This window comes from Cherax quadricarinatus, chromosome 18, assembly GCF_038502225.1.
Source record: "Cherax quadricarinatus isolate ZL_2023a chromosome 18, ASM3850222v1, whole genome shotgun sequence".
In the NCBI taxonomy this organism is placed as follows: Eukaryota; Metazoa; Arthropoda; class Malacostraca; order Decapoda; family Parastacidae; genus Cherax; species Cherax quadricarinatus.
The window spans coordinates 23,453,777-23,477,016 of record NC_091309.1 but is presented as its reverse complement, the minus strand read 5'-3'; the positions used below and the strand labels follow the sequence as shown (position 1 = coordinate 23,477,016).

Here is a 23,240-nt window from a genome sequence, read left to right as displayed (position 1 = left end):
CCCCCCCACCCCCCGAAAGGTGACGTGTGTGGCTCTGGTCAAACAGTAAATCACTCGACTCACAGCTCCCAACACTACTGTAAGTACATGCCTGCTTTGTATTCTAGTGGATTTATTGGTTGAAAGCGTCACTTTTGACCAATAATAAACTTAGTCCTTTCAGTCTTGCTCTAGGTTGACTGTTGTAATAATCACCACATCTTTTGGGTATTGTGCTTACCATGGAGAGTGATTTCTTAAACAGTGGGTAACCTGTCTATCTTTTCAGCTTGGATGACAGAGAGGGTCACCTGTCAATCAACGAGGAGAAATGATGGAGAAGGACTAACGTCCAGAGACTTCCCCATTTTGGATTTAATTACCTGTGCACCTGTATGAAATTGCAGGACGTAACCCCACATCATTGCAGCGGTAAAGAACCTGCTTTCCTGTCATTGGGATATAATACTCAAGGCCTTATCTACTGTGAAGAACTAGCCAGTGGGTCGTAACCAACACCTGCGATCCCCCCCCCCATCATCAGCAATGGCTACGATTTCAACAACACAGTGTCACCAACACCAGACACCCCTATATATATTAGCGTTGAATTAAGTTATCATTTATATTTTTCATTTTTCATTTTCTTTAATGTAGGATTAATATTTCATATTTAAGTGTTTTATATTTTAAATTTCTATTTAATAAAGTGTTTATGTTTGTCTGTTATTATTTCTTTTTCTATTCATTAATTTTCCTGAGGAGGAGCCAGCCTTAGTAATACTTACTGAAGTTGTTACAGGGCTGAGTAAGCCTTCACAAGTGGCGACCTTGCCAGGATCAACTCTACTGAATCATGATTCAACTCCATCTCGAATCTACCATTGGAACTTCAACGCCGCATACCACAGACGGTTACCACCAGCCATGAGTAATCATTCTCTATGGTAGGACTACAGTACAGGTATTTAAAAGATTTGGTGATTGTTATAGTCTCAATTTATTGTAAGTCAAGTCAGGCAGGATATAATAGTTAATTCTGCCACGTTTCTTGTGAGCTTGAAACACTTTTGAGGATTAGACTCTAAGGACCCGAGATTTTCCAGTGACAACTTGTTTCATTGAGCTCTTCATTATATCAAGGGAACTGTCATAGGACACTCTTGATTTGTTGGTGAGAAGATTGGATGGTCAAGTGACCCCATTCTACTTACTGTTTGCTCGGAGCCGGCATAGAACCCTTCGTTTTCATTAATACATGTTGTTTAATTGAAGCAGGGATCGAGCCCTCTGGTTTATTTACAGTTTGAGCGGAGCAGGAATTGAACCCTCCGTTTTCTTTAATACCCGTTTCATTTCCCCTGATAGTTTAAGTTATTCTTGCAAGCATGGAGGAATACCAGTTTTGGATGAATGCTGGAAGTAAGTTAGGAATAACAGGGAAAAATTTAGAATCTTTCATTAGTGCTAAGATCCAGGAAAGACTTGAAAGAGAGAGAATTGAGAGAGAAGAGAGACAGTTAGAAAGGGAAAGAGAAGAAGTAAAGGAGAGAGAGAGAATCAAAAGAGAAGAGAAAAAGGAGAGAGTGAAAATCGAAAGAGAAGAGAAAAAGGAGAAAGAGAACCTTGAAAGACAGGAGAAAAGAGAGAGAGAGAAAATTGAAAGAGAAAGCCAAGAAAGACAGAAAGAGAGCACGAAGACAAAAAAGAGCATGATAGACTTGATCGTGAGGAAAGAGCTAGAGAACGTGAGGAAAGAGCTAGAGAGCATGAGTTAATAGAGAGAGAAAAGGATCGCGAGCTCGAAAAATCTCGCCTTGAATTAGAGAATAAAAAGTTAACTTTTACACAACAACAATTAGAGGAAGGAGTAATGGAACAACGGGCAGTCAGTGCACATATTCCAACACCTAATTTACCTCCCTTCACAGAGGGGGAAGACATAACTTCATACATTATCAGGTTTGAAAATACTGCTACCCTCTGTGAATGGCCTGCTGACACCTGGGCTACCAGATTAGGAATGTTATTTTCTGGTACAGCTTTGAATATCTATGCAACTTTGTCGCAGGATATCATATGTAATTATAACCTACTGAAGAAGGCAATCCTTAAAGCATATCAAAAAACCACAAGTTCTTACAGGAAAGATTTCAGGTATGCCACCTTACAGCCTGGCCAGAACTTTCATTGAACAGAGAAAATGTTATTTTAGTGCCAGGAATGTCTGCACTGTTTATTCTGGATCCTATTTTGAAATTAGCATCTGTTGAAATTTGTGTGAAATCGGCCAAAATGCCAATTTCTGACCACTTTATTGGGTAGTTGAAATAAGTGAATGGGCGGTTTCTTGTACTCAGCTGACAGACTAGAAGTAAATAAGTTTATTCAGGCATACACAAATAGTTACATAGATTATCATACATAGCAGTGTATGTATAGAGAACCTAGGATAACCCAGAAAAGTCAGACAAAGTGACTTATTTCCAAGACCTGGCTTGGGCTTGCCATATATGATTTTTGGTAAATTTTTTTTTCTTGGTTGTTTGTTGGGCTATCTCATTGAAACTTGGGCAATGTATGATGGAAAGATGCTTCTTAACGTACAACAAAAATAAAAAGGATGGATGATAAATAAGGGAGTTCACCTCTCAGCCATTAGCCACCTCTTTGCAGTATATTTTCATATGGTTTTTATGGTTGTATTCTCATTTTTTTGGACTCATTTGATAAAATGGAAGATATACTACAGAAATAGACTTGATTTTGATTGCTTTCATGATGAAAAGTACCTTGAAATTGAGCTCAAAGTACCGGAAATGTTCGATTTTTGCGTCAGTCAAGTTGGTTAATTTTATTAAGTGTATTCTAACCTAACTACTCTGTAATCCGGCAAACTCAGTAATCCGGCACACTACAGGTTCCAATGATGCCGGATTTGTGATGGAGGACCTGTACCACTCTTACTTCGTTAATACTGTATTGGCATTCATAAGATGATACAGGAAGGTACTGGTTTGGCAACAGACTTCTAGCTGAGGGGACAAATCAGCTAAAACCCTGGGTACAGCAATAAAAACAGGCTGGACAAATATATGAATAATAAGGGTTGGGTTTGAGGACTTGCCTAGCATGGACCAGTAAGAATGAAGAGAGATTTAAGCTCAGGAAATTTGCAGGTTACATTTTCAATAACATTTTATATAAAAGGTTGGCTTATAATCTGGAGTCATGTTCCATGCTAAAAACAAAAAATCATCTTAAAATACAAATTTTTTCACTGATTTTTGTACCAAATAAACATGAACATAGTACCACATGCATCAAAAGACTACATAACAAAAATCTATTTTATAATCAGAGAAAATATCATTTGAACTTTTAAACCAAGTTCATAAAAAGATAATGACTGTTACTTTAAAATTTGATTAACAAATTAACACTACTGATTTTAATAAGATGTCCAACAAAAAATAGTCTGATGCATATATAACTATTTAAAAATAAATTCTATGGCTGATTTGACTTTCTAATTTGTTTCAGAGGCCACATCTCCTTCAATATTGCTCTAACTTTAATAACATTAATAAGAATGTCTAAACAGAAGAGGATTTGAGTGTGAAAAATCCATTGGTGCATGTTCAGCAATACTCTAAGACATGCTTACAATATGGGGATCACATATACATCAAAAGAAAATGGGTACAATAAAAATTTTTAGAAATTACTCTTGGAAAGAGGAACATAATAAGAAATTTGCAACATTCGTGTAGTATTCGATCCCCTGATTTTATGGAGATTAAAATATGTATTGTGTAAATTAAGTACATACTATTAATATAGATTTTTTGAAAACTTTTTTTAACAGTCATCACAAATTACTCATTAACTTGGTATATGCTAATCATCCAGGGATGTAATCCCCATAAACACCTGAACTGCTAGTTTTCAGGCTGGCTCACCATGGATTTAATCCCACCTGATCTGGGAGTCTTTTTTACCATCTTGTTAATATGATTTTGCGAGTCAATACTAATACGTACAGTGGACCCTCCGTTTTTGTGATTAATCCATTCCAGAGAGTCTGACAAAAGCCGAAATTCACGAAAACTGAAATCATTTTCCCCATAAGAAATAACGTAATCCAATTTATCCATTCCAGACACCCAAAAGTATTAACCAAAAAAAAAAAATTTAGAGATTAAGTAGTATAGATTTACAGACAGAAAAGAATGACAAATAAATATAAAGCACCAATACAATGTATAAATGAACATTTAACATCACATATACCTTTATTTAAGACTCTTGTTGTATGGAAGACGGGGAGGAGGGCAGAGGGAGGCGAGTTTATTATTTGGAGACAGGACAAAATGCTTCAATATGACACTAATATCAACTCTACGGCTTATTTAGCTATCACACTTTATCTAACATAATAAACAATATTAATAACAGGGAAACATGAGTAAGAGGTAGATGGGACAAGAGGAAACTGACAACAACAAGTAAGAGAGAAGTGAAAGTGTATAAACTAAGGGAGCAGAAAGTTAGGGTGAGATATAAGCAACTATTGGCAGAAAGGTGGGCTAGTGCAAGTATGAGTAGTGGGTTGAAGAGGGTTGGAATAGTTTTAAAAATGCAGTATTAGAATGTAGGGCAGAAGTTTGTGGTTATAGGAGGGTGGGTGCAGGAGGAAAGAGAAGTGATTGGTGGAAAGATGAAGTTAATGGTGTGATAAAAGAGAAAAAGGTAGCTTATGAGAGGTTTTTACAAAGCAGAAGTGCTATAAGAAGAGCAGAGTATATGGAGAGTAAAAGAAAGGTGAAGAGAGTGGTGAGAGAGTGCAAAAGGAGAGCAGATGACAGAGTGGGAGAGGCACTGTCAAGAAATTTTAATGAAAATAAGAAAAATTTTTGGAGTGGGTTAAACAAGTTAAGAAAGCCCAAGGAATGAATGGATTTGTCAGTTAAAAACAGAGTAGAGGAGTTCGTAGATGGGGAGATGGAGGTATTGGGTAGATGACGGGAATATTTTGAGGAACTTTTAACCCTTTGACTGTCGCAACCCCAAATCCTGAGGTGTCTCCTGGTGTCAAAAAAATTTAAATAAAAAAAAACAAAAAAATCTTATGAAATGATAGGAAATCTTTTCCCAATGGTAATGGCACCAGAAGAACAAAATTTGATGGAAAACTTACGGAATTACGCTCTCGCGAAGTTAGCGACCTCGGCAATATTTATGAATCGGCAATTTCGCCCACTTTGAGCCTTACTCTCGGCTAATTCCATTGTTTCAGTCGACTGAACTCATTGCTATTTCTTTAGAACTCCATTTGTTCTATCGATTGAGTACAAGAAACTGCCCATTAACCGATTTCAACTACCCAATAACGTGGTCAGAACTTTGCAATTTGGCCAATTTCATGCAAATTAAAAAATACGCGAATTTCAAAATAGGGTCCAGAATGAACAATGCAAACCATCCAGACTCTAAAATAACATTTTCTTTGTTCATCAGTCATGTCTCCAGGCCCCTCTGATATTACTCTTGCTTTCTATTTTGAATTTTTATTCAAACAAAAAATAGAAGATTTACTGTTATGCAGACTATGGCAATATTGTAATAATTGTATAAATAATGTCAACCCATTCATGACTGCATATTACAATGGCTAGTTGGACATTTATTGGACAATGACATCATTTGTTTACTTTTGAACATCGGCAAAAATCAAACATTTCCCCTACTTTGAGCTCCATTTCAAGGTTCTTTTCATAGCAAAAACAATCAAAGTCACCTCTATTTCTATAATATGTTTTCCATTCTATCAAATGAGACCAAGAAAACAAGAATACAACTATAAATACTATAGGAAAATACAGTGGACCCCCTGAGTTTCGGCGGCATCGACTTTCGGCAAGTTTTTTCAGCAAAATTGGCCTCGCGTTTCGTCATTAGACTCATGATTCGGTGACTGTCCGGTACCCGTCCGCACGTCACCTCGCACACAAAGCCAGTCTCTCACGCCATTCATGCTCAGTGTGCCATTGTTTACCAACACGTGACCATCACCCCGCGGGTTCATACGTAATAATTCATTGATTTTTGTGATTGCAACTGCTAAATAAGTCACCATGGGCCCAAGGAAAGCTAGTGCAAGCTCTTTGGTAAAGAAAATGAGGAACACGATCGAATTCAAGAAGGAAATCATTGAAAAATATGAGAGTGGAGTGCATGTTACAGAGCTTGCCAGGATGTATGGCAAACCCCATTCAACCATCACTTCGATCGTGGTGAAAGGAAAGGAAATAAAGTGTGCTGTTGTTGCAAAGATTAAGGACATTTGTGCAAAGTGGACTGAAGTGTAAACATTTATGGATAAGCTTCACCCTAACAAAGCTCTTGCAGGCCGTATTGGCAACATGTACAATGACAGTGTTGTGTCCCACTTCAGACAAATCTTTAAGAAACGCCAGAAACAGAGTTCTCTGGACAGATATTTTGTGCGACAGGGTTCCAGTGATTCAAGTTGTTCCCAGTGCCAGTGTCTTTAACCCTCTGACTGTCGCAACACCAAATCCTAAAGTGCCTCTCTGTGTCGCAAAATATTAAAAAAAAATTTGTTTTTCTTATGATAAACAATCTTTTCCCATTGGTAATTACACCAAAAGTACAAAATTTGACGTATTAATACGTCAAAAACACTGGCTTGTAAGACGTATATGTAAGACCGAAACATACAAAGGGTTAAAAAACAAAGAAGGGAAGTAGCCCCAGATAAGGACTTCATACCTGAAGTCCTAATGGAAGGAGATTCTCCTTCCAAACAATAGTGTACGCCTTCCTCCTATCCCCTCCTCCCATCTTCCATCCACCCAGAAGTCTTCAGTAAAGGTAAGTGTAATGTTATTATTATTTTTTATATGCATGTACTTGATTTCTCATTGTTTTCAGTATGTAAATCTTTATTTAATTTGAAAAAAAATATTGTATTTTAATATTTTTGGGTGTCTGGAATGAATTTTTTTTTTTTTTTTTTCAACAAGTCGGTCGTCTCCCACCGAGGCAGGGTGACCCAAAAAAGAAAGAAAATCCCCAAAAAGAAAATACTTTCATCATCATTCAACACTTTCACCACACTCACACATTATCACTGCTTTTTCAGAGGTGCTCAGAATACAACAGTTTAGAAGCATATACGTATAAAGATACACAACATATCCCTCCAAACTGCCAATATCCCAAACCCCTCCTTTAAAGTGCAGGCATTGTACTTCCCATTTCCAGGACTCAAGTCCGACTATATGAAAATAGCCGGTTTCCCTGAATCCCTTCACTAAATATTACCCTGCTCACACTCCAACAGATCGTCAGGTCACAAGTATCATTCGTCTCCATTCACTCCTATCTAACACGCTCATGCACGCTTGCTGGAAGTCCAAGCCCCTCGCCCACAAAACCTCCTTTACCCCCTCTTTCCAACCCTTTCGAGGACGACCCCTACCCCTCTTTCCTTCCCCTATAGATTTTTATGCTTTCCATGTCATTCTACTTTGATCCATTCTCTCTAAATGACCAAACCACCTCAATAACCCCTCTTCTGCCCTCTGACTAATGCTTTTATTAACTCCACACCTTCTCCTAATTTCCACACTCCGAATTTTCTGCATAATATTTACACCACACATTGCCCTTAGACAGGACATCTCCACTGCCTCCAACCATCTCCTCGCTGCTGCATTTACCACCCAAGCTTCACATCCATATAAGAGTGTTGGTACTACTATACTTTCATACATTCCCTTCTTTGCCTCCATAGATAACGTTTTTTGACTCCACATATACCTCAATGCACCACTCACCTTTTTTCCCTCATCAATTCTATGATTAACCTCATCCTTCATAAATCCATCCGCCGACACGTCTACTCCCAAGTATCTGAAAACATTCACTTCTTCCATACTCCTCCTCCCCAATTTGATATCCAATTTTTCTTTATCTAAATCATTTGATACCCTCATCACCTTACTCTTTTCTATGTTCACTTTCAACTTTCTACCTTTACACACATTATCAAACTCGTCCACTAACCTTTGCAATTTTTCTTTAGAATCTCCCATAAGCACAGTATCATCAGCAAAAAGTAACCGAGTCAATTCCCATTTTGAATTTGATTCCCCATAATTTAATCCCACCCCTCTCCCGAACACCCTAGCATTTACTTCTTTTACAACCCCATCTATAAATATATTAAACAACCATGGTGACATTACACATCCCTGTCTAAGACCTACTTTTACCGGGAAGTATTCTCCCTCTCTTCTATACACCCTAACCTGAGCCTCACTATCCTTATAAAAGTTCTTTACAGCATTTAGTAACTTACCACCTATTCCATAAACTTGCAACATCTGCCACATTGCTCTTCTATCCACTATCATATGCCTTTTCTAAATCCATAAATGCAATAAAAACTTCCCTACCTTTATCTAAATACTGTTCACATATATGCTTCAATGTAAACACTTGATCTACACATCCCCTACCCACTCTGAAGCCTCCTTGCTCATCCGCAATTCTACATTCTGTCTTACCTCTAATTCTTTCAATTATAACTCTACCGTATACTTTTCCTGGTATACTCAGTAAACTTATTCCTCTATAATTCTTACAATCTCTTTTGTCCCCTTTCCCTTTATATAAAGGGACTATACATGCTCTCCGCCAATCCCTAGGTACCTTCCCCTCTTTCATACATTTATTAAACAAAAGTACCAATCACTCCAACACTATATCCTCCCTGCTTTTAACATTTCTGTCATGATCCCATCAGTTCCAGCTGCTTTACCCCCTTTCATTCTACGTAATGCCTCACGTACCTCCACCACACTTACATTCTGCTCTTCTTCACTCCTAAAAGATGGTATACCTCCCTGGCCAGTGCATGAAATTACCGCCTCCCTTTCTTCCTCAACATTTAAAAGTTCCTCAAAATATTCTCGCCATCTACCTAATACCTCCCTCTCCCCATCTACTAACTCCCCTACTCTGTTTTTAATGGACAAATCCATACTTTCCCTAGGCTTTCTTAACTTGTTTAACTCACTCCAAAATTTTTTCTTATTTTCATTAAAATTTCTTGACAGTGCCTCTCTCACTCTTTCATCTGCTCTCCTTTTGCACTCTCTCACCACTCTCTTCACCTTTCTTTTACTCTCCATATACTCTGCTCTTCTTATAACACTTCTGCTTTGTAAAAACCTCTCGTAAGCTACCTTTTTCTCTTTTATCACACCCTTTACTTCATCATTCCACCAATCACTCCTCTTTCCTCCTGCCCCCACCCTCCTATAACCACAAACTTCTGCCCCACATTCTAATACTGCATTTTTAAAACTATTCCAACCCTCTTCAACCCCCCCACTACTCATCTTTGCACTAGCCCACCTTTCTGCCAATAGTCGCTTATATCTCGCCCGAACTTCCTCCTCCCTTAGTTTATACACTTTCACCTCCCTCTTACTTGTTGTTGCCACCTTCCTCTTTTCCCATCTACCTCTTACTCTAACTGTAGCTACAACTAAATAATGATCTGATATATCAGTTGCCCCTCTATAAACATGTACATCCTGGAGCCTACCCATCAACCTCTTATCCACCAATACATAATCTAACAAACTACTTTCATTACGTGCTACATCATACCTTGTATATTTATTTATCCTCTTTTTCATAAAATATGTATTACTTATTACCAAATTTCTTTCTACACATAGCTCAATTAAAGGCTCCCCATTTACATTTACCCCTGGCACCCCAAATTTACCTACTACTCCCTCCATAACATTTTTACCCACTTTAGCATTGAAATCCCCAACCACCATTACTCTCACACTTGATTCAAAACTCCCCACGCATTCACTCAACATTTCCCAGAATCTCTCTCTCTCCTCTACACTTCTCTCTTCTCCAGGTGCATACACACTTACTATAACACACTTTTCACATCCAATCTTTATTTTATTCCACATAATCCTTGAATTTATGCATTTGTAGTCCCTCTTTTCCTGCCATAGCTTATCCTTCAACATTATTGCTACTCCTTCTTTAGCTCTAACTCTATTTGAAACCCCTGACCTAATCCCATTTATTCCTCTCCATTGAAACTCTCCCACCCCCTTCAGCTTTGTTTCACTTAAAGCCAGGACATCCAGTTTCTTCTCATTCATAACATCCACAATCATCTCTTTCTTAACATTTACACAACATCCACGCACATTCAGACTTCCCACTTTGACAATTTTCTTCTTATTCTTTTCATTATTTTCATTATTTCTTATGGGGAAAATGGTTTTGTCATTCTTCAATTTCGACTTTCGGCAGGCTCTCTGGAACGGATTAATCACGAAACTCGGGGGTCCACTGTACACCACAAAGTCGGCATTTTAATCCAAAAAACACGGTCGGAGTTTTTTTTCTCAATACACACTGCGTGCTGCAGGATTTTTTATATATATAGTGCACACTGACCACACAGACCCATTCTCTCACACGTGGACCTACCAGCTATCTCATGCTTGATTTGAAGCCGCTAGAATTTTTGAGTATACGTATATACGTCAAACAGGTATATATACGACCGAAACAGTCAAAGAGTTAAATGTCGACGAAGAAAGGGAGGTGGTAATTTCATGCATTGGCCAGGGAGGTATACCAGTGTTCAAGAAAAACAGTGTCACCAAGGCTAATTTGTGTGTGATGTGGAGGGCAAACAGTAAGGCATGGGTCACTAGGGACATTTTCCATGATTGGTTCTATCATGTGTTTGGCCCCACTGTGAAAAATTACCTCCTGGAAAATAAATTGGACCTCAAGTGCTTCCTGGTATTAGACAATGCTCCTGCTCATCCTCTAGACTTGCCAGAGTGAATTGCAGGGGAGTCGAGTTTCATAAAAGTGAAGTTTTTGCCTCCTAATACCACTACTTTCCTCCAGCCCATAGACCAGCAGGTCATTTCAAATTTAAAAAAACTGTACACCAAAGCAGTGTTTCCAAAGTGCTTTGAAGTGACCTCTGACACTGAACTAACCCTAAGAGAGTTTTGGAAAGATCACTTTAGTATCCTCAGTTGCATATACCTTATAGGTAAGGCTTGGGAGAGAGTGACTAACAGGACCTTGAACTCTGCTTGGAGGAAATTGTGGTCACAATGTGTACAAGAGAGGGATTTTGAAGGGTTTGGGGATAACCCTGAGGAGCCTATACCAGTTGTGGAATCTATTGTGTCATTGGGAGAGTCCATGGGGTTCGAGGTTAGTGGGGAGGATGTGGAACAGTTGATGGAGGATGACGACAAAGAACTAACCACTGATGAGCTGCAAGACCATCTGTAACAGCAAGAGACCACAACTGAGGAAATTGCTTCAGAGGAGGGGAGAGAAAGATGGAGGAAGTTGCCTTCTTTAACAATTAAGGACATTTGTGCAATGTGGACAAAGGTGCAAGCCTTTATGGAAGAACATCACCTTGACACAGCTATTGCAAGCCATGCTGGTGACTCTTACAATAACAATGTTGTGGCTCATTTTAAGAAAATCTTAAAGGAACGCCAGATACAGAGCTCTATGGACAGATTTTTGGTGCGACAGAGGTCCAGTGACTGTCAAGTTGTTCCCAGTGGCATTAAAAAAAGAAGGGAAGTAACCCCAGAAAAGGACTTGGTACCTAAAGTCCTTATGGAAGAAGATTCCCCTTCCAAACAATAATACACCTCCATCATCTCCCCTCCTCCCATCTCATCACTCATCACATCTTCAATAAAGGTGTCATTCATTCTTCATGTAGTATTCTGCATGCAGTATTTATTCTTCATTCATCATTGTTTTCTGTGTAGGAAATTGTATATTTCACGTGAAAAAAAAAAAATTTAATACCTTTGGGTGCCTGGAACGGATTAATTGGATTTCCATTATTTCTTATGGGGAAAATTAATTCGGCTAATGATGAAATGGGTTAAGGACAAGCTCTCTGGAGCGGATTAAAATCATTAGCCGACGGTCCACTGTACATCCATTTTGACTTACGACCGGTTAGTAGGAACCAAGCTCAGTTGTAAGTCAGATGGTACCTGTATGCATTTTTCTGAATCAAATAAGATTAAAATGAATGTAATCTGATAAAAAAAAAATTATGATTTTTTGAAGAAAAAACAACCACTTATTGGAAACAGTGGTGTAAATGTGCTAGCGATAATTACAATTTACAATTTAAGGATGCCAAGATATGATTGTTTTTCTGATTTTTAATTGTTTTTAATATTTAACACTTTGTACACTAGCTTCTTGTGATATTAGATGTGTTTAAAGATGTTTTAGCACTTCAAACTTGGGGAAATGCTTAGCCTGACGTTGCTCCACCTGGAATGTACGGTATACATATACGTACAGCAGGGCCCCACTTATACGGCAGGTTAGGTTCCAGGCTACCGCCGTAAAGCGGAAACCGAAGTAAAGTGGAACACCCTTTTTTTCCACTTATAAATGCATACAAACACTAGATAACAAGTTTACACTAACATATATTAAGTTAGCAATAGAACCAGGCATCAAAAAAACAACAAAAAAGTACAATACACACATAGTGCACTCATTACTTACCTTAAAATATTTATAGTCTTAATCTAGGGTGAGACAAGTAGTATTTATTGTAAGAAATCAAGTGTGGTATGTATGGTAATCAGCCAGGCTACCTTACCAGGCCACCCCACCCACACATACTATTCTATGAGATTTAAGCATCCCAGAGCGATAAAATGTATATACAGTTCACTCATTACTTACCTTAAAATATTTGTAGTCTTAATGTAGGGTCAGGAGTAAGTAAATGAGATAAAACGAATAAACGAGAGAGAGAAAGAACGAGTACATGAGAGGGGACAGGCGCAGAGTTGTGTAAACAAACCAGGCGAACGTAAGTTTTGTAAACAAACGAAGTGTACACGTCTGGTTTGTGTACAAGTTACATTGTGTACAGGTTGTCTCTACATTGATACGGTAGAATTAATAAAGAAGAACACTCCCATTCTCATGTAACATCATTTTGAGAAGAAATGATGCTCTGAGTGAAGGCAATGGAAATAAGTCACTCTGACTTTTTTGGGTTATCCTAGGTTCTCTACACATATGTTGTTATGTATGATAATCTATGTAACTGTATTTGTGTATACCTGAATAAACTTACTTACATACATACGAAAGGAATAATTTTCTACAGTTACCCCCAGTAACACATTTTCTCTTATGTTAGATTAGAGAAAATGTTATTCTTGCCGTCACTTGTACAAGTTATGTGGCTCCCACATCTTATATTTATGTTTATTTATTCTATTGTGGGGTGTATTTATCATCTTTTTATGTTATGTATCGTGTTTATTATATAATTTTGAAAAAATATCATGGATGGATTAATGAAAATGTGTATATTAACGTAATATACGACATTTAATGAGACTCGGTGAGTATTGTTATTATTATTATTATCATTTCTAATATGGCGTCACTTGTGCAAGTCGTCTGCTACCACATCTCACATTTATGTTTATTTATTCTACTGTGGGGTGTATTTATCTTATTTATATGTTATGCATCGTGTTTATTATATAATTTTGAAAAAATATCATAGATGGATTAATGAAAATGTGTATATTAACGTAATATACGACATTTAAATGACTCGATGATTATTATTATCATTACTAATATGATGTCTGGAGACATAAGACACTTACCAATTTTAATGTGTACCTGCATGCCAGCACAGTATGTAAGTTTATTTAGGTACAGGTATACATAAGTATAATTATCAGAGTATATAAAATATGAAATAACTTTTAAAAACATTTGAAATTTTGGAGTTTCCAGAGCTCATGGAGAATGTAAACAAACAGGGTGGGGCACGGTGACCGTATTAGAAAGTCACGTGGGGGGAGCCGTATAGTGAGTTTTGGTCATAATTTGAAATGTCCGTATTAGCGGAACGCCGTAAAGTGAAACGCCGTAAAGCGGGGCCTTCCTGTATATAGTATAATTGTTTTTTATTCTATTTTTTACAATTTTGGTCTTCTAGTGCATGTACAAGGAATACTTATAATATTACAGTTCTTTCAGATGTTATTTTCCTCAAAACATGGAAATAAGTTATACTGTTCGACTTTACTGGGTTATCTTGGGTTACTTAGTGTGCCTAGTGGCTGAATTCCACTGTTAGTATCATGAAACTGTAATAAATTTTGAATGAATAAGTCATCTTACTGACAGTTACAAACTCTATTTGCTGGTAGGGAAGCTGGTGGTGGAACAGCAGCTCCTAATTTAAACAAACTATATTCTTGGTTAGAAAAGTGGCAGATGCAGTTCAATGTAGATTAATGCAAGGTTCTGAAGCTCGGGAGTGTCCATAACACTAGCACTTATAAGTTAAATGATGTAGAACTTAGCCATACAGATTGCGAAAAGGACTTGATTATGCAGCTCAATTCTGGTCTCCATATTACAGAATGGACATAAATTCGATAGAAAACATTCAGCGTAGGATGACTAAATTAATACATAGCATTAGAAATCTTCCTTATGAAGAAAGATTGAAGACTCTTAAGTTACATTCACTTGTTAGACGAAGAATGAGGGGAGACCTGATCGAAGTGTATAAGTGGAAGATAGGTATTAATAAAGGGGATATTAACAAGGTCTTGAGGATATCTCTCCAAGAGAGAACCCGCAGTAATGGATTTAAATTAGATAAATTTAGATTTAGAAAGGACATAGGAAAGTATTGGTTTGGAAATAGGGTAGTAGATGAGTGGAACAGTCTACCTAGTTGGGTTATTGAGGCTAGGACTTTGGGTAGTTTCAAATTTAGGTTGGATAAATACATGAGTGGGATGGGTTGGATTTGAGTGGGACTTTCACATCAGAGCTTATTTCTTGGGTAGCATTGAAAATTGGGTTGGTCAAATGTTTGTTAGTGGGATGAATTGTAAAGGACCTGCCTAGTATGGGCCAACAGGCCTGCTGCAGTGTTCCTCCTTTCTTATGTTCTTAAGACCCAGTTTTGCTTAGTTAAAAAATATTGGCAAGTGGCAGATTTGAAAGTACAAAAATTTTTGCATACTAGTATGTTGGACACAGGTTGAACAAACCTAAAATGATGAACAGAAGTATAATATCCCTGCGAATCATCTTCGTGGAATAAACGATGTATCTTTAATCAAGCCATCAGATATTGGCATCCAGGTGACACAATAGTGTAATGGCTCAAATTTGCATGAGCTATGGTAAATTGGACTTAGTAATACCATCTCTTAGGGGTGTACTGCAATAATCCGATCAGGACATGTTACAGAATTTTGGACAAGCATCTTTAGGATGTCATGATACATGGGGGATTTCACCACACAGGGGTAGTCATGTGACATCTCTTTCATGAAATATACCTGTACAATAATGGAACATACAACTGTCAGGCCACATTCTTAATCACTACATGTTTCACCCCACATACAGCTGCAGGGACAATATTCGATGGTCACTCTTGGAGGAAAGAATCCAGGGTGCAGCTGCTGTAACCTTAACCCTTTCAGGGTCCGTCCCGTAGATCTACGGCTTTATGTTCAGGGTCCAAACCGTAGATCTACGTCATGAGCTCAGCTCACTCTGATAAACTGCGAGTGGTACATTTGGGCCTAGATATGAGAGAATACATCTATGTGGTATGTGTGCACCACATAAAACAAATCCTGCAGCACACTGTGTATAATGAGAGGAAAAAAAAAACTGAGACCATGATTTTCGATTAAAACAGCAACTTTGCAGTATTTTTTTGTATGTTTTTATAGTTGTAATTTGCAATTTCTTGGTCTCATTTGATAGAATGGAAGACATATTACAGAAATAGAGATGATTTTGATTGGTTTTAGCACTGGAAATGGCTTGAAACTGAGCTCAAAGTAGCGGAAATGTTAAATTTTTGCCGATGTTCAAGAGTAAACAAACGACCTCACATGTCTAATACACGCCAGCTGGTGGGTCTAATATACATTCACAAATGTGGTGATGATATTTATAAAATTATTACAATATTGCATAACAGTATATCTTCTATTTTTTGGTGTGAATAAAAATTCATTATGTGAATAAAAAATAAAAATGGAATTTATTTGTAAAGCCTCAAAACGTAACTAATGAGCAGAGGAAATGTTAGTTTAGTGCCAGGAATACCTACACTGTTTATTCTGAACCCTATTTTGAAATTGGAATATTTTGAACTTTGTGTTAAATTGGCCAAATTACCAATTTCCAATCACTTTATTTTGTAGTTGAAACAGTTGACCTGGCGACTTCTTGTGCTCAATCGATAGAATAGAAGTAATACTAGTGAAATAGCTAAGAATTTGGTCGACTGGAACAATGTAATTGGCCTAAAATGGGAGTCAAAGCCGGCAAAATCGCCGATTCGTAAATATCGCTGACACATCAAAATTCGCGAGAGCATAATTTTGTCCTCTATCAACTGTTCCACATCCTCCCCATGGACTCTCCCAATGACACAATAGATTCCACAACTGGTATTGTTTTATTACCTTCACAAAAAGATTCTCTACCATTTCATAAGAAAAAATAACAATTTTTTTTTTGAAAATTCTTGGACACTGGGGCACCACTTCAGATTCTGGCCTTGGACCCTGAAGGAGTTAAGATGAGTTACAAGTTACTGACATTCACCCAAAGTCCCAAGAGTGATCATGTGACCTATACAAATTCCCCACACCAACTGCAACATTTCCATTCCTCCTCAGAGTGCAAGCACTGCCCTTCCCACCTCCAGGACTCAAATGTGCTAAACGCATAGTCTTAAAGTGACTGGAGGAATAGGAAGAAATCAAATTCAATCCAAGGTATGGGAGGCAGTGTCCAATTCTTTGCCTCAAGGAATAACTTATGAGGGGACACCTAACTAGAAATTAGTTCAATAAACATAGATGCCACTTTCTACAATAATATTCCTACAAGTAAGATGTGAAAATTTTGTCAATGCAATCCAATGAGTGTCATCTATTGGCTGATGTATCTGAAGTGCTATCTCAAGTAGTTTCAATGCAAATTACTAGCAAATTCCAGAGGAAAGCATAAATTATTCATTATTTAATATCCAGAAACAAAATTTTGCACAAATAAAGATGGGGAAAATGGACATGATTAACCTTACTGGCACACCACATTTATGTGCAGAGGCATAACATTCATGGGCACTTTAGAAATGTGTTTCCTCAAAGTCCCTTGATAGAAATGCAAATAAAATATAGATTGGTTAGGTCAATCAACAGTTAATAATGGCAAGGAAAACCACAGCAATACCCAGAAATATACCATACCTGATGGAAGCAGAAAAGATTCAGCATGGACAACCTGCTATGAAAACATTTACTGAATATTTAGTTTGTTTAAAAAGTAAAATATGCTGCAAAAACAAAAGATATCAAAGCAGGACAAGAGAGCTCATGGGTAAGTCACATCATGCATTTTAAATGCCATACAGTACAGTATTGTATATACCTTCCATGGTGTCTGCTGAACACTGTTACTATTTATTCATCTAGGGAAAATCCCTGACATGGGTCTTTGTCATAAGATGACCTGATCAGTGGCACCTTCCTTATGACAGAGGTGCAGCAAGATGATTTATCTATGGACACGTAAGGGTGTGCTGGCTTACCAGTGCTGGACTAAGTGGCCTGAGTGCATAGTTACTCTGGATATTAAGACATTTGCAGTAGTCACAATAACAGCATACATGACTGACACACTACCAGTAAAGTTGTCACCTGAGTGGAATCCCTGTAGCATGAACTTTTATTACTTACTTTATATTTTACAAAAAGGCAAAGGAAGGTAATTTAGATGTACAAAATACGACATTAAATATTCATGCTACACCTCTACTATTTGAATACAGTATATAAGTTTACCTGATAATGTCCAAGCTCTTTAAAACAAATGATTAAATTCACATGACTCAAAATGAAATACATTGCATTACATCAACAACATATACTTTTCCTTCAGTAAGTGTACAATTCCTAATTAAATACTTACAGGATCATATCTCCAGAGCTGATTGCCACCCATACCATGACAATTGTATAGCAATATTGGAGCCTGAGCATCACCACTGGACACATCCCAACATACAGGGCGTTTGCCTGGTCTTATGTCCTTGTGCCAAGTCAAGTGAAAAGTCTGCTCTCCTCCTCGACCACATTCTTGAAGATCAAACCTATCACCATGATGCTTGAACCTTGTATCTACACATAAGTTAGAGCTTGCCACACTCTGAATCTGTAAAATACATTAAAGTAAAAGATGTGTTCACAATAAATTAAAAATAATGAAACAAATTAATAAACTGCATTCTAAAAAATGGGGTTAGAATATGAAACATAATTGAGATATAATTCAAATGTCAATATACAGTGGTCCCTCGTTTTTCGTAATTAATCCGTTCCTGGAGCCGTTACTATAAACGAAATTTACGATTTGCGAATCAATTTTCCCCATAAGAAATAATGTAAATACAATTAATCCGTTCCTGACACCCAGAAGTATTAAAACAAAAAATTTTTTTTACATGAAATATACATATAGTACATAAACAATAGAATGGGAAATGATGAATGAAACATTAATAGCATAACACTTACCTTTATTGGAGATTCTTCTTAGTGTATGGGAGACTGGAGGAGGAGAGAGATTGGATTGTTTACAGTTTGGAAGGGGAATCCCCTTCCAGCAACTCCTCAGGTACCAATTGCTTCTCTGGGGTTGCTTCTCTTCTCTGTTTCTTAATGCCACTAGGACCACCTTGAGAATCACTCTAGTCCTGTCTCGCAAAGTAACTGTGGAGAGAGCTCTGTTTCTGGCATCTCTTTAACACTTCCTGAAAATGGCTGAAGACTTTGTCACTGTACATATTTCTCACCTTCTTTACCACAGGCTTGGCACTAGGAGCTTTCTTTGGAGCCATGGTAGTTTATTTAGTAATTGCAAGCACTAAAATGAGTGGAATATTATGAAATATTTCGTAGGAGCACTTGAGGGGACCTTCACTCACTGGCAAACAATGCCAGACTGGCTGGGTAGGGAGGCCGCCCCGGCTCACACCGTGCGTACGCGTCCAGGACGAACTACTATTCGTGAGTCAACCTATGAAAAGCGAGTCCATGTTTATATGAAAATACCCCTATGATTGGCGAAATTTACGATTGCCGAGAACTACGAAAAGCGAGGGACCACTGTACTTCATTGTTAGGTATGCCCCCACAGGGAAAACTATAGCAAGTATTGCATTTTTTCACCATCTTCCAAAGTTTTCATTAACAACTTTAGAAAACCTTGTACAATCAGCTTCAAATTCAGGCTGTTCCAGCAACTGAAGCAAGCCTAGTAAAAACATACCAGGGAGGAAGGGAATGGTAAAAACAGACAGGAAGGGTAGGTGTTAGCCCTATGCTTTACCAAAAATCAAATATTTCAGGCCACCTCCAGTCTGAAATTTACCAAAATCATCTGAATTTCATGAATATGTCTTCAGGTTTATCAAACAGCAACAAGAAAAGCCAATAAAATTATGAAAAACCATCATAGAAAATGCCTCAAAGGCACTATTTTAACTAAAACAAAAGGTCACCATGCACTGCATGGGGCATGATTTTTTCTATACTGTGCACACGCACTGCACAGTCCATTCTCTCATGTCTAAGCCAAATATGCTCACAGCATATTTGGGAACACTATGATTAAAATGCAGATCTACACAGTTGCCACTGGCCTCAAAAATGGATATCTATGTTAAAGACAGTTAAAGGATTAAGATTAAGAAATATCAAGTTACTGACTTGCTGTGGGGTTTCAATTGTTACTCATGGTACCAAATTATAAAGAATCTGAGTGAAATGTGTTTAAACTAAGAGAGATAATAAGTCTTTGATTAAACTGGTCAATTAAACCATGCAACAGACTACCTAATATCATAAAATTAAAAGCGCTTTCACTAATATTCTAATAAATACGCAACACGCATACACACACACAACTATATTCTTCTGATCAGTTTTAAAAAGATCCAATAAAAGATGGGAAAAGTAAATTGAATAATTCTCACCTTCCCACTTGCAAAATTTGGTGGTTCAACTGGAGGGTACACTTTTGTCAAATCAAAAGCAACTTGTGTCATAAACCATTTAAATGATTTGCAGTTCAGTCTTTTCCTAATAGCCTTCTGCTCTGTCAAATCACCAGCATCAAGTTTTAGATATGATGGTCTACGTTTATAAAGATACTCAGCATACTCGTCCATCCAAACCTCAGCCACTCGGCGGTAATTCTGAAAATTTGTAAAAATACAAAAAAAAAAAAAATGTTAAATATACTGAAATATTAGTTGTTCAAAAATTAGCAATACATTATGGATGATTTAAATATACAAATTCTAGTTGTATACTCTTTTCTAAGTTTTTTTTTTTTTTTTTCAACAAATCGGCCGTCTCCCACCGAGGCAGGGTGACCCGAAAAAGAAAGAAAATCCCCAAAAAGAAAATGCTTTCATCATCATTCAACACTTTCACCACACTCACACATTATCACTGTTTTTGCAGAGGTCCTCAGAATACAACAGTTTAGAAGCATATACGTATAAAGATACACAATATATCCCACCAAACTGCCAATATCCTAAACCCCTCCTTTAAAGTGCAGGCATTGTACTTCCCATTTCCAGGACCCAAGTCTGACTATATGCAAATAACCGGTTTCCCTGAATCCCTTCACTAAATATTACCCTGATCACACTCCAACAGATCGTCAGGTCCCAAGTACCATTCGTCTCCATTCACTCCTATCTAACACGCTTATGCACGCTTGCTGGAAGTCCAAGCCCCTCGCCCACAAAACCTATTTTACCCCTTCTCTCCAACCCTTTCGAGGACGACCCCTACCTCGCCTTCCTTCCCCTATAGATTTATATGCTTTCCATGTCATTCTACTTTGATCCATTCTCTCTAAATGACCAAACCACCTCAACAACCCCTCTTCTGCCCTCTGACTAATACTTTTATTAACTCCACACCTTTTCCTAATTTCCAAACACCGAATTTTCTGCATAATATTTACTCTACACATTGCCCTTAGACAGGACATCTCCACTGCCTCCAACCATCTCCTCGCTGCTGCATTTACCACCCAAGCTTCACACCCATATAAGAGTGTTGGTACTACTATACTTTCATACATTCCCTTCTTTGCCTCCATAGATAATGTTTTTTGACTCCACATATACCTCAATGCACCACTCACCTTTTTTCCCTCATCAATTCTATGATTAACCTCATTCTTCATAAATCCATCCGCCGACACGTCAACTCCCAAGTATCTGAAAACATTCACTTCTTCCATACTCCTCCTCCCCAATTTGATATCCAATTTTTCTTTATCTAAATCATTCGATACCCTCATCACCTTACTCTTTTCTATGTTCACTTTCAACTTTCTACCTTTACACACATTCCCAAACTCATCCACTAACCTATGCAATTTTTCTTTAGAATCTCCCATAAGCACAGTATCATCAGCAAAAAGTAACTGTGTCAATTCCCATTTTGAATTTGATTCCCCATAATTTAATCCCACCCCTCTCCCGAACACCCTAGCATTTACTTCTTTTACAACCCCATCTATAAATATACTAAACAACCATGGTGACATTACACACCCCTGTCTAAGACCTACTTTTACTGGGAAGTAGTCTCCCTCTCTTCTACACGCCCTAACTTGAGCCTCACTATCCTCATAAAAACTCTTTACAGCATTTAGTAACTTACCACCTATTCCATATACTTGCAACATCTGCCACATTGCTCCTCTATCCACTCTATCATATGCCTTTTCTAAATCCATAAATGCAATAAAAACTTCCCTACCTTTATCTAAATACTGTTCATATATATGCTTCAGTGTAAACACTTGATCTACACATCCCCTACCCACTCTGAAACCTCCTTGCTCATCCGCAATCCTACATTCTGTCTTACCACTAATTCTTTCAATTATAACCCTACCGTACACTTTTCCTGGTATACTCAGTAAACTTATTCCTCTATAATTTTTACAATCTCTTTTGTCCCCTTTCCCTTTATATAAAGGGACTATATATGCTCTCTGCCAATCCCTAGGTACCTTCCCCTCTTTCATACATTTATTAAACAAAAGTACCAACCACTCCAACACTATATCCCCCCCTGCTTTTAACATTTATGTCATGATCCCATCAGTTCCAGCTGCTTTACCCCCTTTCATTCTACGTAATGCCTCACGTACCTCCCCCACACTTACATTCTGCTCTTCTTCACTCCTAAAAGATGGTATACCTCCCTGACCAGTGCATGAAATTACCGCCTCCCTTTCTTCCTCAACATTTAAAAGTTCCTCAAAATATTCTCGCCATCTACCTAATACCTCCCTCTCCCCATCTACTAACTCCCCTACTCTGTTTTTAACTGACAAATCCGTACTTTCCCTAGGCTTTCTTAACTTGTTTAACTCACTCCAAAATTTTTTCTTATTTTCATTAAAATTTCTTGACAGTTCCTCTCCCACTCTATCATCTGCTCTCCTTTTGCACTCTCTCACCACTCTCTTCACCTTTCTTTTACTCTCCATATACTCTGCTCTTCTTATAACACTTCTACTTTGTAAAAACCTCTCATAAGCTAAATTTTTCTCTTTTATCACACCCTTTACTTCATCGTTCCACCAATCACTCCTCTTTCCTCCTACCCCCACCCTCCTATAACCACAAACTTCTGCCCCACATTCTAATACTGCATTTTTAAAACTATTCCAACCCTCTTCAACCCCCCCCCCCCCCCCCCACTACTCATCTTTGCACTAACCCACCTTTCTGACAATAGTCGCTTATATCTCACCCGAACTTCCTCCTCCCTTAGTTTATACACTTTCACCTCCCTCTTACTTGTTGTTGCCACCTTCCTCTTTTCCCATCTACCTCTTACTCTAACTGTAGCTACAACTGAATAATGATCCGATATATCAGTTGCCCCTCTATAAACATGTACATCCTGGAGCCTACCCATCAACCTTTTATCCACCAATACATAATCTAATAAACTACTTTCATTACATGCTACATC

The 23,240-nt window shown here is 37.8% G+C and overlaps 1 protein-coding gene across 4 annotated transcripts in view; it reads right to left on the bottom strand.

The window, feature by feature from the left end:
- The window catches only part of LOC128689232 (N-acetylgalactosaminyltransferase 6-like), an 81,782-nt gene that overhangs the window by 6,390 nt on the left and 52,152 nt on the right, over nt 1–23,240 (bottom strand). For 3 of the 4 annotated variants that reach the window (XM_070086339.1, XM_070086341.1, XM_070086338.1), the window contains exons 9-10: nt 20,198–20,419; nt 18,133–18,375 (exon numbers count right to left, since the gene is read on the bottom strand). In XM_070086339.1, the coding sequence (XP_069942440.1) occupies nt 18,133–18,375; nt 20,198–20,419 (465 nt within the window). Of the gene's footprint in view, nt 1–17,592; nt 17,875–18,132; nt 18,376–20,197; nt 20,420–23,240 lie in introns of all 4 variants that reach the window. The other variant, XR_011392151.1, reaches the window with a different exon arrangement.